Source organism: Pituophis catenifer, unplaced genomic scaffold (genome assembly GCF_029215685.1).
Source record: "Pituophis catenifer annectens isolate HBS135680 unplaced genomic scaffold, rPitCat1.0.hap2 SCAF_14, whole genome shotgun sequence".
Lineage (NCBI taxonomy): Eukaryota > Metazoa > Chordata > Lepidosauria > Squamata > Colubridae > Pituophis > Pituophis catenifer.
The window spans coordinates 15,348,705-15,363,093 of record NW_027256894.1 but is presented as its reverse complement, the minus strand read 5'-3'; the positions used below and the strand labels follow the sequence as shown (position 1 = coordinate 15,363,093).

Genomic DNA, 14,389 nt, shown 5'->3' with positions numbered 1-14,389 from the left:
AACCGGTAGTGGAAATTTGGAGCAGTTCAGAGATCCGGCAGCGGAAATTTTGAGTAGTTTGAAGAACTGGAAAATACCACCTCTAGCTGGCCCCAGAGCGGGATGGGATTGGAGATTTTGCAATATCCTTCCCCCAGGAGTGGGGAAGGAATAGAGATTTTGCAGTATCCTTCCCCTGCCATGCCCACCAAACCACACCCACCAAGCCACACCACACCACGCCCATAGAACCGGTAGTAAAAAAAATTGGATTTCACCACTTGGACTCACCCCAAGAGTGTTTGTGGGGTAGCGATGGGGTTAAGGTTTAAACCATTCAAGAAGGCAGATCTTTCACTCCCCGAGGCAACTAATGCTTCTCATGTTGTCCAAACTCTTGTTAATAAACTCCCTCATCCATTGTCTAATTATTCTCCCTCCGTACCAATTTCATTTTCAACCACATGGGTGAATTAAACGGTTTCAGGAATGAGTGGTGGACTGGATATTTCTCCTCAGGTGGGGTCAGTCTTGACCGACCCACTGGATTTTTCTTTTTAAAATTTCTGAGGGGACGAATTAAAGACAAAACATGAGAAAAATAGGAACTTTCAATCTTGGCTGGAAAATAATGATCAAAGACCAATACAGCCATCCTAGAAATTTTGCCACATCTTGCTGATGGCGAATATGCTGTTTTGTTATTATTGAGAAGTACCGGTAAACTACGTCTGCACAGAATGTTAACTGTGGTTTCTTAACCTATGTTTATTGATGGAATCCAATCATCTTGGCTTGTACAATACCGAGTCACAAGTAAGCCTACTACTGAGTTACAACCTAGCACACTCTAACAAATGGAGCAGCAACCATGTCCTTAAGGATTTGTCTTCTTCAGCTCTGCACCTTCTCAGTGCTTCCGGTAAACAAAATCAATGGGGGAAGCTGCATTTGCTTTGGCAAACACTTGTGGTGATTTGCTTAACAACCGTGGCCCCAAAGATCATAAAATTGGGCACGGCTTACTTACCAACCCCCCTCTTTATCAATGGAAATTCTAGCCCCCATTGTGGTTGTAAATTGAGGCAATCTTGGCTGCAATCATATACTAGTAGTAAAGACTATTTAGTTTTGGGGCCTGAATAAGTCGTGATTTGCTATTGATTTTTTCCCCAGGAATTTGTTTTTAACTTCCCACTCTTCTTATTTCCTAGAAGTCTCTCATCTAAATATTAACCGTGCCTGACCCTGCTTAGCCAAAATTGGCTGGGTGCTACCTAGTGGGTCAGTGGTTAAGGAGCCCTATCGATGCTCATGTGATGTGAAAGTTTAGCTCAGCCATAGCACTTATATACCGCTTTACAATCCTCTCGAAGCAGTTTACAGAGTCAGCGTATTGTCTCCCAACAATCTGTGCCCTCATTTTACCGATCTCGGAAGGATGGAAGGCCGAGTCAACCTTGAGCCCTGTCAGAATTGAGGGAATCGAACTCCTGGCAACATCAGCCTGCAGTACCGTATTTTAACCACTGCGCCACCACAGTTTGTGGGCCATTTGCAGGCAGCCATGAGATTGGTCTGGTCCTTGAAATGTCAGATTCAGTACAACCGCCAGAGATCAAAGTCGTAGGAGAGACCCAAGGTAGCTTCCCCCTGCATTGGCGTTCTATTATAACCAACTCAAGTGTTAACAGAATGCGTTGCTTTAATACTCGAGTTACATGAATACCTCACATTACACATTATGAAGCCAAATATGACGCTAACTCAGCTGCTTACAACCTCAAACCCTTACTCCCAGATACACATTCCAATAAATTTATTCTGTAAAAACAATAGTTTTTTTGTTTTTTGATTTTTTTTCCTTTTTTTTTTTTTTGTACAGTAAACTTTTCAACTACAAACCTCGAGTACGCAGAAAGATGGTTCAAGGACGAGCATAACAAGGGTTGATAAAACCGGACTAAACCCATATGGTCTTCACAATAAAAGCTGGCCTTAAAAAATAAATAAAATTCTCTATTCTCACAATAGCAACAATAATGTACACAGAATAATGGAATCTGGAATGCTTATCTACTAGTCTAGATCTAGTTTTGAGAGTAGAAAACAAAACAAAACAGGAACAAAACAGAAAAATGACAGGGTTTATTTTCCCCCTTTTTTGTGTGTGTGTTTTTTAAGCTTTTCAGTATATCTGTTATTCTTATATTTTAATAGGATGTTTTGGCTTTGTTTCCCATTGGCCTTTCAGTATCACAATTAAGCTTAAAAATGGAAGGCGTCCCCAAAACACAGTAAGCTCCGATTTGTATTGGGACCTGAAAAAAAGTTCCTTGTTATTCATCTAGAGAAACACAAAAGACTTTTTACTAACTCCACATATAGGAACTAAGTTAGAGAAATTTACGTTACGTCATGATCTTGAAAAGGATTAAGAGTATAGCTAAGCTAGAGCGTTCTAATAAGGAAAGGTACTTTCTTACAATTATTGACTTTTCTTTCTTTATAATGATAATAAATCAAGTACATTTTGTGAGGTTTTAAAAACAGAGATGGCCAACTTCTGTACTCCTGGTGGGGTGGGAAACGATTGAATTTCCAGACAGAAGTTTAAAAAGTAGAACCGCTAGGAATGATTTTTCCCTACGGTGAATTCAATGATCTAGAAATGTGATGGAATCTTGATTCGGGGGTTCAAAATTTGGAGTTTCACATTGCTTTACATACAAAATATGTACATTTACATAATGCATACAAAATCCAAGGAGAGATGGCGGATCTTTTTTTTCTTACAAGCTGAAAATACATGGGTTTTTTTCCCCCTCCCCTTTTCCCTAAAAAATGAAAATGCGAGCAAATCTGCTAAAAAACACAGCCGGATGTCAGCGAGGAGAAAAATTACTCAAGACAAACCAGCGTTCCTAAGTTACTAGTTGGCCATGTTTGTTTTTAAACACCCCCTTTTTTTTTTAAAAAAAAAGAAAAATGCAGAACAACAAATGGATAAAGGGTTAATTTTAAAACGTCATGATTTGTTAAGCAGAATAGAGATCCTTGTGACTGGTTAGGAAGAGGGCATTTATTTCTAAGCGTTTAATTTGTACTCTCTAAAAGGCAGTTTTTAAAAGATTCGGTTTAAAATGTAGACATGCTGCCCTTCTTTTTCTGTAAAAAAAAGAAACAAGAAAAAAAAAAGAAGTTATTTAAAAATGGCCGTTGTCGGTTGTGGGTCTTGCTTGAAAAAGAGCCTTTTTGTGCAGTTAAATCAAAAGACATTTAGAAAAGGACCTGGTTGGGGGGGGGTGTCGATGGGGTGGGGGGTGGGATGATGTTGAAAGTTGCTGCTGAGAACAGAATGGGTAGGAATGTGGCTAAATGTGCATACAAACATATATGCTGCTGATGGAGAGATGTGCTGACTTCAATCAAATCCAAGAATATTAAACAACCAAACATGTCACTTTCTTGTGTCTTCCCTTAATATGCAGCAGTCAATATGTTGGTTAAGTCTAGGGAGAGAGAAGAAGACAAAAGAGGGATCACCTTTTCAGATTGAAACGAGTCCGTCAACACTGGAAGGCATTTCATACAAAAGAAAACTGAACTTTGTTGAACGAGTTGTGGAACAAGTCGTCCCAAAGGTGTTTTTTTTTTTCCCTCCCAAGAGATAACTGGACTTTCTTTGTTCTTCCTTGAAGGAGGTTTCGCTTCTCATCCAAGAAGCTTTCTTCAGTTCTGACTGAATGACGGGGAATGGAAGGGTTTGTATGCCTTGCAGTCATCTGGTCGTTAGTACTCTCTCTGAGAATCCTTTGAGGCCACTTGGAGGTTTATCCTTCCCCTCAGGGTCATCTGAATAGTGCAAATGGATGTGGAACCTCCTTGGAACTGTTGAAAAGATTGCATTGTAAACAGGAGACGGGTGGTGTCATATCCCTCCCCCTCTGTTGAGAGAGGGCCGTTCAATTTTTAACGTTAGAACTGAAGAAGCGTCTTGGACGAGAAATGAAATGTCTTCCAAACAAAGAAAGTCCAGTTGCTTCTTGAAAAAACCCCTTTGGGAGAACCATGATCTGGATAACTTGAGAATCTCGACAGACATTTAGGAACAAGCCAGAAGCCATATTGTGGACAGCAAACGAACTATGGCTTGTCTGACTGAAATCCAGGCTTGTTTTTCCCCTTTCCTTCTGATGGCACCTAGCAGAGATGGGGAGAATACAAAACAATCCAGTCTAAGCCCATTCAAATATAAAAAGCCATGGTTAATACAAGTCATGAGTTGTAAAAAACAATAACAACAAAAACTGGTAGCCAGGTTTAAGTAGATTAATTAAAGTGAGCAACTAAGAAAAACACCAAGCGTATCAGGGAAATATCTAGAATTCAATTTTTAAGAAGTAGGGAGAAGCTACTGAGAGAGGACTCTCAACTGTCTATGTACAGAGTTTCAAGAAGAGCCAAAGCAACTGTGTGGAATGGCACATTCAGAAACTACTCTGGACCCCTGGACTTTCCTCTTAATGGGTTAAAATAAAGGACCTCTTGACCAGTTCACCCAGAGATCATGCTTGAGAAGCTGAAAAATGCATGCCCAAAATGGCACGTGAAGCCAAGTCGTCCGGCATGCACGGCCTTGCCTGTTTGTCTTCCGGGTTTCTGGCGTGCATGCATGTGTGACGATCAGCTGTCCTTCGCACATGTGTGGCAGTGCTGAAACCCGGTGTGAGCATGCACGCCAGCCAGCTGATCATCAGGCGTGCATGTGCGGTAGAACCCGGAAGTTTGGCTTATGCAGAGCACGGCCCCGACAAGTGTGCACAAACGCGCGTGACGTTTCCACATGACCTTTTCGGCACTCAGCTGCCGAACCACCGCTGATGGGTCTTCGGACCAGAACCGTCCTGCAGGGACGGGGGAAAAGGAGAGGTGCCTCGGACGACCAAGAGGAACAGGCAAGTTCCTTGGAGGTCAGAGGGAACCCTCTGCGAGTCGGCGGCGGGGGGCGGCAGCCATGGCGGCTGCCATGAAGCTGGGACAACCGGACTAAGCAAAGTGCTGGAGGAAAGCAGAGTAAAACGGAGCTCTCTGAAGCCGGGTGAGTGACAACAACCCAGGCTTGCAACAACGTTTGGAGCAATATTAATATTTAGAAGACCCCTAGCCTAAAACAGCGGCTGTGCAACAAAGGGGCTTTGGAAAAAATTTTAAACTGTAACCTTAAAGAGACAAAGACCCGAGAAACAACCAATTTTGGAACATAACTAAGGGAACTAATCATGGAGATATGGTAAAAAGACTAAATACTTTAAAATTTGAATTGGATTTTAAAAAAATAAAATAAAGTAAACTTCTTAAATTCGCTGGCTGTGAAATTTGGAGGTTACAGCTTGCTGTCAATTGTACTGGGCTGAAAAAGACAGATGGACCCGGCCCCCTGCCCTCCATGTCTCTATTTAAAATCACACAGCTTCGGAAGGAATCCTAAGGCCTTACCCCTTCACTAGTTTTCTGCAAGTCTGAAGAAGTGTTTCGTGTGTCGTTGCCTGCTTCACCGGCATCAGAGCTACTCTTATTTTCTTCCTCTTTGCAATCCTTATCATCTTCGTCTTCGGGAGATTTCCTTGATTGCTTGGAAGATTTCTAGGGGACGTCCATCAAGAAAAAAACAAAACAAAACAAAAAGTAAAACCAAAGCTATTTTCCCAAGCTATATAGCTTAGTATAAATAAATTGTTAAGTTCTGGTTAAGGGTATCAAGACGACTATTCTTGGGTTTAATTACAAATGCATCGGCTTGTTTCCTGGGGTAGGAAAGGAGTTTTATTCTTAATCATTCCATCCTTTCCCTTCCCAAACAGCAATAGCACTTAGACTTATATACTGCTTCACAGTCCTTTACAGCCCTCTCTAAGTAATTTAGAGTCAGCTTATTGCCCCCAACAATCTGGGTTCTCATTTTACTGACCTCGAAAGGATGGAAGGCTGAATCAACCTTGAACAGGTCAGGCTCGAACTCCTATCAGTAGGCAGAATTAGCCAGTGATACTGCGTTCTAACCATTGCGTCACCACAGCTTCCTTCTTGGTTTCCTTCCTTCCTCCTTCCTTCCTTCCTTCCTTCCTTCCTTCCTTCCTTCCTTCCTTCCTTCCTTCCTTCATCTTCCTTCCTTCCTTCCTTCTCCTTTCCTTCCTAATAGCACTTAGACTTATATACCACTTCACACTGCTTTTCAGCCCTCTTTAAGCAGTTTACAGACTCAGCCTATTGCCCCCAACAATTTGACATTTTTACCCACCTCGGAAGGATGGAAAGCTGTCAACCTTGAACCTGGTGAGATTTGAAGTGCCAAACTGCAGGCAGCCGGCAGTCAGCAGAAGTAGCCTGCAGTACTGCATCCTAACCACTGTGCCACCTCGCAAATGCCTTCCCTCCGCTTAGATTTACACATCTGGGTGGCCCTTTTTAAAACCATGGCATATTTATATATCATTGGCCTTACTCTTTCCTAAAGTTAAGAATCTGTGAATAATTGTGTATGTTACAGTGGGAGGGAGGTGAGGATTAGGATGAATTAGGATTGTGAAGTAGCCAACCTTAACTTTGATCGTGTTTTCTTTATTTTTTATATCATCGCAGACAAAAATTACACACCAGCAACTTGAAGAACAATTCTGGAAAGCAGATTTTAAAAACTCATCCTTGACTTAAAGGCAGCTGGGAAACATTTGGCAACTTTAAGACTTGGGGACTTCAACTCCGAGCATGGCTGGCTGAGGAATTCTGGGAATTGAACTCCGTAAGTCGTAAAGTTGCCAAGTTGGAAACTCCTGCTATAAATCAAAACAGCTCCAGGTCGTAAGTGAGAGCTTCATGAATTACCTTTGAAGTGTAAGATTTTTTCCGTTTTGAGCCCGCTTTTTCATTCTTCCTTTTGCCTTTTCCATCTTCTTCTACCCGATCCCCTTCTTCCTCGCTGCTAGCATCTGCCGTGTTCCCTCCTTCACCTTCGGTTTCTGAGGAGCTCTGTTGCTGAATAGCCTTGGGAATAAAACCAATAATTAGACCTCGACTAGGTTTGTTTGGTAACAGTTTGTGCAAAAGTTGATGTCAGCCCTGAAGCTGGCCTGACTGAGGCCATTTTGAGACTTCAGCGCTGACACACTGGAGCAGAGGGATAGGGAGGGGGGGAATAGAGATAGTTGGGGTTTGTAGTCAAAACAAGATTCTTTCTCTTGAGAACCAAGGACATTCCTGCAGTGCTCAGGAGGAGGGGACTGGTGTCACCTAGCAACTGGACAGTATCCTGATTGGACCATGTGACTGATTGTTTTGAGAAAGTGAAAAACTTTTATTTTTAATTAGGTGAAAACTGTGGGAATACTCAGAGACGGTTTTTCACCAGTTTGTGCTAATATGACATATCCAATAAACTTATTCTTTGAAGAATTTACCTGCCTTGGAGTTTTGTTTGCTACAAGTATGTTACTTGGAACTCTGACAGTTGATCACATGACCCTGGGACACTGCAACCGTCCCAAAGTCAAGCCAGTTGCCAAGCGTCTGAATTCTGATCACATGACCAAGGGGAGGTTGCAATAGTTTTAAGTGTGAAAAAGTCATAAATCACTTTTTCTTCACCGCCGGAGTAATTTCAAGCGGTCATTAAATAAATGGTTGTAAATTGAGGACTACCTGTATACCAATGATGCAACCTGAAGAAGATGCAAGCTTTGATCTCAACTCAGTAAGGCTCCTTACACACTGGGTGGTAGACAGCATCATGCCTGGTAAGATCCTTTCTCCAGTTGTATAAAATCCTACTTACCATATTTTTCGGAGTACGAGACACTCCGGACTATAAGACGCACCTACCTTTTTTGGTGAGGAAAACAAGAAAAAGAAATCTGCCTCTGCCTCCCAGCAATTTTGCCTCATTGCAGCAAACAGCCTGCTTTACTTTCATTTTCGTTTTCAGCATAGCTTGATTAGCACAAAGGGAAAAAAATCTGCTCCCAGCAATTTACCTCCTTGCAGCAAGCAGCAGAGACCTGCGCAGCAATAGGCAATGGCAATCCCTGCAGCCTGAAACAGCTGAGAGTGGGGAGGCCGATCCAATGGACAATCAACTTGTGCTAATTAGGCTGTGCTGAATGGGCTGTTTCTTCTTGCTGCTTGCTGCAAGGAGGTAAATTGCTGGGAAGCAGAGGCCAAAGGGTGGGCGGGGCTACATTCGGTGTATAAAACGCACCCAAATTTTCACCCCCTTTTAGTGGGGGGGGGGGAAGGAAAGGTGCATCTTATACTCCAAAAAACACAGTAGTCATTTTTGTGACTTTGCTTAGGCAAAACCTCACAAGAGAAGGGCTCAAAAACCAAACGTTTTGGCTACACAAATTTTGCCTTCAGTCCTCACTATCACATATTGGCAAAAGGAAGGAGTGGGGAATTGGGCGGTAAAAGATAGAAAAGGAAGTCCTTTGTTTTTTTTTACCTGGTATCCACTAAACTTGACACCCGGGTTGTTTTCGATTTCCCACAGGCCTTCATTAAACCCTTTTCGTTTGTTTGATTTTCCAAACTTGTCTTTATATTCTTTGTAAGGGAAGAGGTCTTTAGGCCCCAGAAATGCCCTGCAGTTGAAAGAAAGGATAGGATCAAATGACAGATCAAATGATAATCCGTATTCTTTACAGACATGTGTTATTCATTAACCAGAGGAAAATGGCACGCAGATCCCCTTTTGTTGGATAGGCCAACGGTGGCTCAGTTCAGATACCACATCAAACCCATGGTGTGTGAACATCACCTCATCACTTAATCCGTGGTTAGGCCTTTGAAAGATGAGCCGCTTGGTGGCCTTTGGAGGAAAAATATAACATCTGCCATTGATTTTTTTTTCTCCATTCAGAAATCAGAGTTAACCAGCTTTTCCCTGCTTTGCACATTCCGGATATATTCTGTGACACACATCCCCATCTAACATGGGGAATTCTGGGAGATTTATAATATCACTGTGGATATTATACTCAAAATGGAGAAGACCAAAGGATACCTATCCATATTTAGAACACTAGTGGGATAGAAAAGACAACCTGTGTAGATAAGATGTGTAGATAAGAACAATTAATATTATAATGTGTGTATGTATGTATGTATGTATGTATGTGTGTGTGTGTGTGTGTGTGTGTGTGTGTGTATATATATATATATATATATATATATATATATATATATATATATATATATATATATGCATATTCTTTCTAGCCAGGTTTTACCTACGTAAACTAAGTTGTTTTGTAGCTCTGGTTGTGTGAAATCTCATTCACAAGCTTCAGGGCTTTTTTTCTCTGTTGACAAACTGCAACTCTGTGTTGCTCTCTGGGAGAGAGTTGCAGTTTGTCAACAGAGAAAAAAAGCCCTGAAGCTTGTGAATGAGATTTCACACAACCAGAGCTACAAAACAACTTAGTTTACATAGGTAAAACCTGGCTAGAAAGAATATGCACATAAAAGCCTACGAAAAAGAAAAAGACACACACACATATGTATATATATATATATGTGTGTGTGTGTGTGTGTGTGTATGTATGTATGTATACACGTCGCCAAGACACTTCTACTTTTACACGGGAGAAAACCCGAATAACCAAAGACCTACTGTGAAGTTTCCAAAAGATGCCCTAATTAATTCATGAGCCATGAGCCGAACTTCATATGTCATAAATCACATTCTCCAATTAACCACTTTGGCTGGCTGTGAAATCCAACACCCTCCTTCTGATTGCGGTCAGGAAGAATGTATGGAATGCACTTCAGTTAGGGAAATCAATCAGCTCTATCAGTTCTCCCTCCTTCCTGCTCATGGCAACTTGAAAGCTTTGCAAGTTGACACCTATATACATATATACATATACATATACATATACATATACATATACATGTATGTATATATATATATATATATATATATATATATATATATATAGTTGGAATAATGCGATTATTCTACTATTGAGTAGCAAAAAGCAAAGTACGTAAGTTGGTACAAAATGCTGTAAAATTACCATTAATGTTATGTAATGTTCAATACGTTATGTCTTGACATGTTTTGTTTTTATCTATGCGTGATTGTTTTTTGTGTTGTTTTTAAAGACAAACTGTTTAATAAAAAATTTTTTTTAAAAAAATGGAAAAGACCTGAGCTTGATTCTTGATGGTTACAGGAATACACTCTTGTAGGCTTCGGGGAAATGACATTAAAGTGATTTGTCACTGTTTTTCTTCCACAATTGCAGACTTGAGATTCAGGCACCAACCAGCCATAACTTTGAGATTAGCCAACATTCTGTGATCCCAGTTTTCTAAGTGGCTGCAAACTTCATTGAGGGTAAAGCTTATCTACATAACCATCGTAGCTCTCCAAACTGTGCCAGGTCTTACAAAGTTCTATACAGCAGCATTTCAAAGCCCTGGGGCTCCCTGCTTACAAGTTTTTTTTTTAAAAAAATAAATCATTTACATAATTGCTAACTGCAGGTATAACACAATTTAATATGGCCCTGACACCGAGTTACTCATGTCAGCCCGTTAACACAGGATGGCGAATGGCTCGTTTAGCCCTTACTACTGTCAGCACTTCAAGCTGCATTTACTGTAGTGCTGACATAAGAAGGAGAAGAGGAGGTGTCTGGAAAGGGACGTTTGACTTTTCACCTACTTATTTTCCCTGGAGATAATATCCCCTAGGAGATGGGATGGGAGGGGGGAAATTCCTTTGAGCTGGAGCAGTAGATTAGGGGTAGAGTGACTTGGAAGATGGCCAATGAGTGCAGAGGAGTGGGGAAAGGAAAGGGAGGTTTTGGGGTCAGGAAGTCAGTGTTGGTTGCGATGGAGTCGAAGTTAGAATGTCGTGCTTAATAAATGGGAGTTTTTCATCAAAGACTTTGTTTGAAATGCAATTTATTTGAGACGACCTCGAAAACTGACAACTACTGTAAATGCTGTTGATGTAGGACAGGTGTGTTAAACACAAGGCCCGCGGGCTGGATCTGGCCAATGATGTAGTCGGATCCGGCTTGTGTGGCCGTCCTGGAAAATGTAAGGGGCCGGGCTGTGTCACTTTGGCCCAGTCTACCCAATGCGAAGAGGAAACATCAGGCCAGTGTGGCTTCGGCCTGATCTAGCCCGGCTCCCTGAGGCGGCCCTCAATGAAATTGAGTTTGACACCCATGATGTAGGACATGACCAAGCTGAGGGAGGGGTCAAGCATGTCATCAGTTTGAAGTCCCTTCACGCCCACAAGAGATGTAACTCTGGGCCGCTTTGAATTCGTCGACTCCTATCTACTGTCAATTTGCCTTGACCTTGGGTAGTTCAGATACTTGTAGAGAGCTAGCATGAAATAAACTTGCACTCATTTGAACAGCCTTCATTCCTGATTTCTTGAAGCTGAGAGTTGAATTGCGAAGACATGTTCAGTAGGGCGTTCGTTTATCCCCGAATTTCGCACATCGTGTCTTGGGGACGCAAACTGATCCTACATCTTGGGTTACTGCACCATTTGGTACATTAGCTCTAGTAGGTGGGATTCAGCCAGTTCACACCACTTCGGGAGAACCGGTTGTTAACTTTCTGAGCAGTTTGGCACACTGGTTGTTGGAAGAAATCATTAGGGCAGAGAACCGGTTGTTACAATTACTTGAATCCCACCACTGATTAGCTCCCGTGGCATCATTCGGCCATGCTCTTCTCTGTGTTCATTTCTCTGCTGCCACCAGGCAATGCTACTGAACGGCTGACATCTTAGCTATTAGTCAGGAGTGCTCCAAAGGCAGAACAAATGCTCTAATTGTCAAATTGTGCTCTCATCAACTTAGCGGAGAGAAATGCGTTTCCTAAATAGAAAGGAATCATGTGTTTCTTTTCCTGTAAACAACTGCAGCTCTCTTACGGTTAAAAGTTTAGGAAGATCTGCCCTCCTGTGGTGAAGAGACATAAAAAGCACTCGCCAACTCATTGCAACACAGTACTGGTCCATCACATAGCATTCCGTTCATGTCACCACTTGGCTAGGAAGACACTGATGATTGCCTTGATCTCCCCTGCCCTTCTCCTGCGGTTATTCACCAGTGAAGAGAACACCATCTGTACATATTCAGAAACCTCTCTTCTTTATACATTTTTAGAAGACAGAAAAAGGGAAGCGACCGCCCCCCCCCTTTCAATCAAGAATGATTGTCTAACTATGGCTTGGTTGCAGTGGCGAAATGTAAAATTTGTTACTACTGGTTCTGTGGGTGTGGCTTGGTGGTGGTGGGTAATGTGACTGGGTGAGCACGGCCAGCTTTTTTTTTTTTTTTTACTTTTAAAAGTATTTTTTCTACAACCTCTTCAGCCGAAGAGGTTGTAAAAAAAATGCTTTTAAAAGCCTCTGATGATCCCAGCTGAGTTGCTTGATCGGCAGAGGCTTTTTTTTCTTTTAAAAGCCTCTGATGATCCCGCCTGAGCCGCACGATCATCAGAGGCTTTTTTTTTTTTTTTTTACTTTTTAAAGCATTTTTTTGGCCAAAGAGGTTGTAGAAAAAATGCTTTTAAAAATAATAGAAAAAAGCCTCTGATGATTGTGCGGCTCTGCTGGGCATGGGGGGGGGGGGGGACAGGGATTTTTGCTACCGGTTTTCCGAACCACCCATCGCCATCGCTACCGGATCAGGCGATCCGGTCTGAACCAGGAGTATTTCACCCCTGCTTGGTTGCATATATAGATTTTCCTCTAGCTAACTCTGTTTAATTCCAGCTTCTGGCATGCAATCCAGCTGGTTTCTTGTCATCCAAAGGAAAGCAGAATCTGACATATTGATTTATGATGGCTGTTTAGTTTCACATGAAGTTAAGGAGAGCGGGAGCGGCAGAGAAGTAACATCTGGAGAGATCCAAGTTCTGCACTCTTGTTTACTGTTGTTGTTGCTGCTTCCTCCTCTGACTTAGGATCATTCACTAAAATTTATTTTCGGCTTCTTATAATTTTTTCTCTCTTGTTGTTGTGGCCTACCAGCGGAGCTGGTGGCAGACTCAAGACAGTGAGGACGTTGGGGAGGAACATGGGCCAGTCCTGGAGTCTGGGGAAGGCTCTGATGAGGGCTCTGCGTCAGAGGCAGAGAGGGGGTCAGGGCCATCTGACAGTTGTCAGCTGCCTTAGGAGTCAGACATCAGTGGGGCAGAAGAACAACTGGAGCCTGTTCCCAGTGTGGGCATATGCAGAGCTGCCAGGAGAAGGGAACAGCTAAGGAACAAGGGTCGACTCAGGAGTAAAGCCACAGGTGGACGGTGAATGGCCCCTCCCATAGGGAATAAAAGAGGAGCGAAAGGGGAGGGGAGTTTGCAGGAGACAATTAGTTCGCTTAATTGGTTCGTGACTCTCAGAGACTCCTTGCCAAGTTTTGAAGATATCGGCCTGAATAAGTCCCTGAACTTTTCTTGGCAAGGTTTTTCAGAAGTATTTTGCCATTGCCTCCTCCTTCATAGGGCTGAGAGAAACTGACTGGCCCAAGGTGACTCAGCTGGCTTCATGCCTAAGGCAGGACTAGAACTCAGAGTCTCCCGGTTTCTAGCCTGATGCCTTCATAACTACACCACATTGGGTCTCTTCGCTTCTTGCAGGTTGCTTGAAATCATACATTCTGCTAAATCTGTTCAGCTGCAGATCAAAGACGGGCCGCACAAAAAGCAAATATCACGATGACAGAACTCTACGGAATCCTTGTTTACTCAGCCTGGCCTGTGAACATTTCTTGGTGGTCATCTGGATGCTATCGTGATTTGTGGAGCAGTGTTTATCCGGTGACTCACGAGACACGGTCTACTCTTGCCAATCAAGTCCTCTATGACAGTGTCTGCTAAACCATTGCCAAGGAAACAGTCATGACTCCGCAGGCTGAGCACCGCAGCAGAGCCATTGCCGCTGCAGAAAGCAGCAGAAACCGTGGCTGATGCTGTGCTCAGAGACTATCCCGTCTCTGACCTTTTCCTTTAGCCGTGAGGTATTTTTATGACAGGCTACAGCGAGGGCCGCTTTCGCGCTTTTACTTCTGAACTGCTGTACTTTCTGGGTGGGGGAGGCAAAAATAAAAGAGTCTGATAGCATCTTTTCTGACTAACCTCTCGTATGAAAAGGCGCATAAGCTTTCATGACCGTCAACTCACTTCATCAGATGCAATCAAAGCAGGGGGGGGGGGCTGCTGGGGGTTCACAGGGGTTCGAGAGAACCTCTAGCTAAGATTCTGTGCAGTTCAGAGAACCCCCAAATCCCACTCTGGCTGGCCATGCCCACCCCGCCCCTCCCAGGAGTCCCCACACGGCCCGTTTTGGATGTAGGTAAGTGCAGGCCGCAGGTGGAGGCTC

General features: G+C 42.8%; 1 protein-coding gene across 2 annotated transcripts in view; it reads right to left on the bottom strand.

The window, feature by feature from the left end:
- Window positions 1-1,298: 1,298 nt before the first annotated feature.
- The window catches only part of HDGFL3 (HDGF like 3), a 45,391-nt gene continuing 32,300 nt past the window's right edge, over window positions 1,299-14,389 (bottom strand). Inside the window, exons 3-6 of one of the 2 annotated variants that reach the window (XM_070953421.1) lie at window positions 8,477-8,615; window positions 6,865-7,023; window positions 5,479-5,625; window positions 1,299-3,491 (exon numbers count right to left, since the gene is read on the bottom strand). In XM_070953421.1, coding sequence (XP_070809522.1) covers window positions 3,486-3,491; window positions 5,479-5,625; window positions 6,865-7,023; window positions 8,477-8,615 — 451 coding nt within the window. In that variant the 3' untranslated portion in view covers window positions 1,299-3,485. Of the gene's footprint in view, window positions 3,492-3,536; window positions 4,183-5,478; window positions 5,626-6,864; window positions 7,024-8,476; window positions 8,616-14,389 lie in introns of those variants that run through there. The other variant, XM_070953420.1, reaches the window with a different exon arrangement.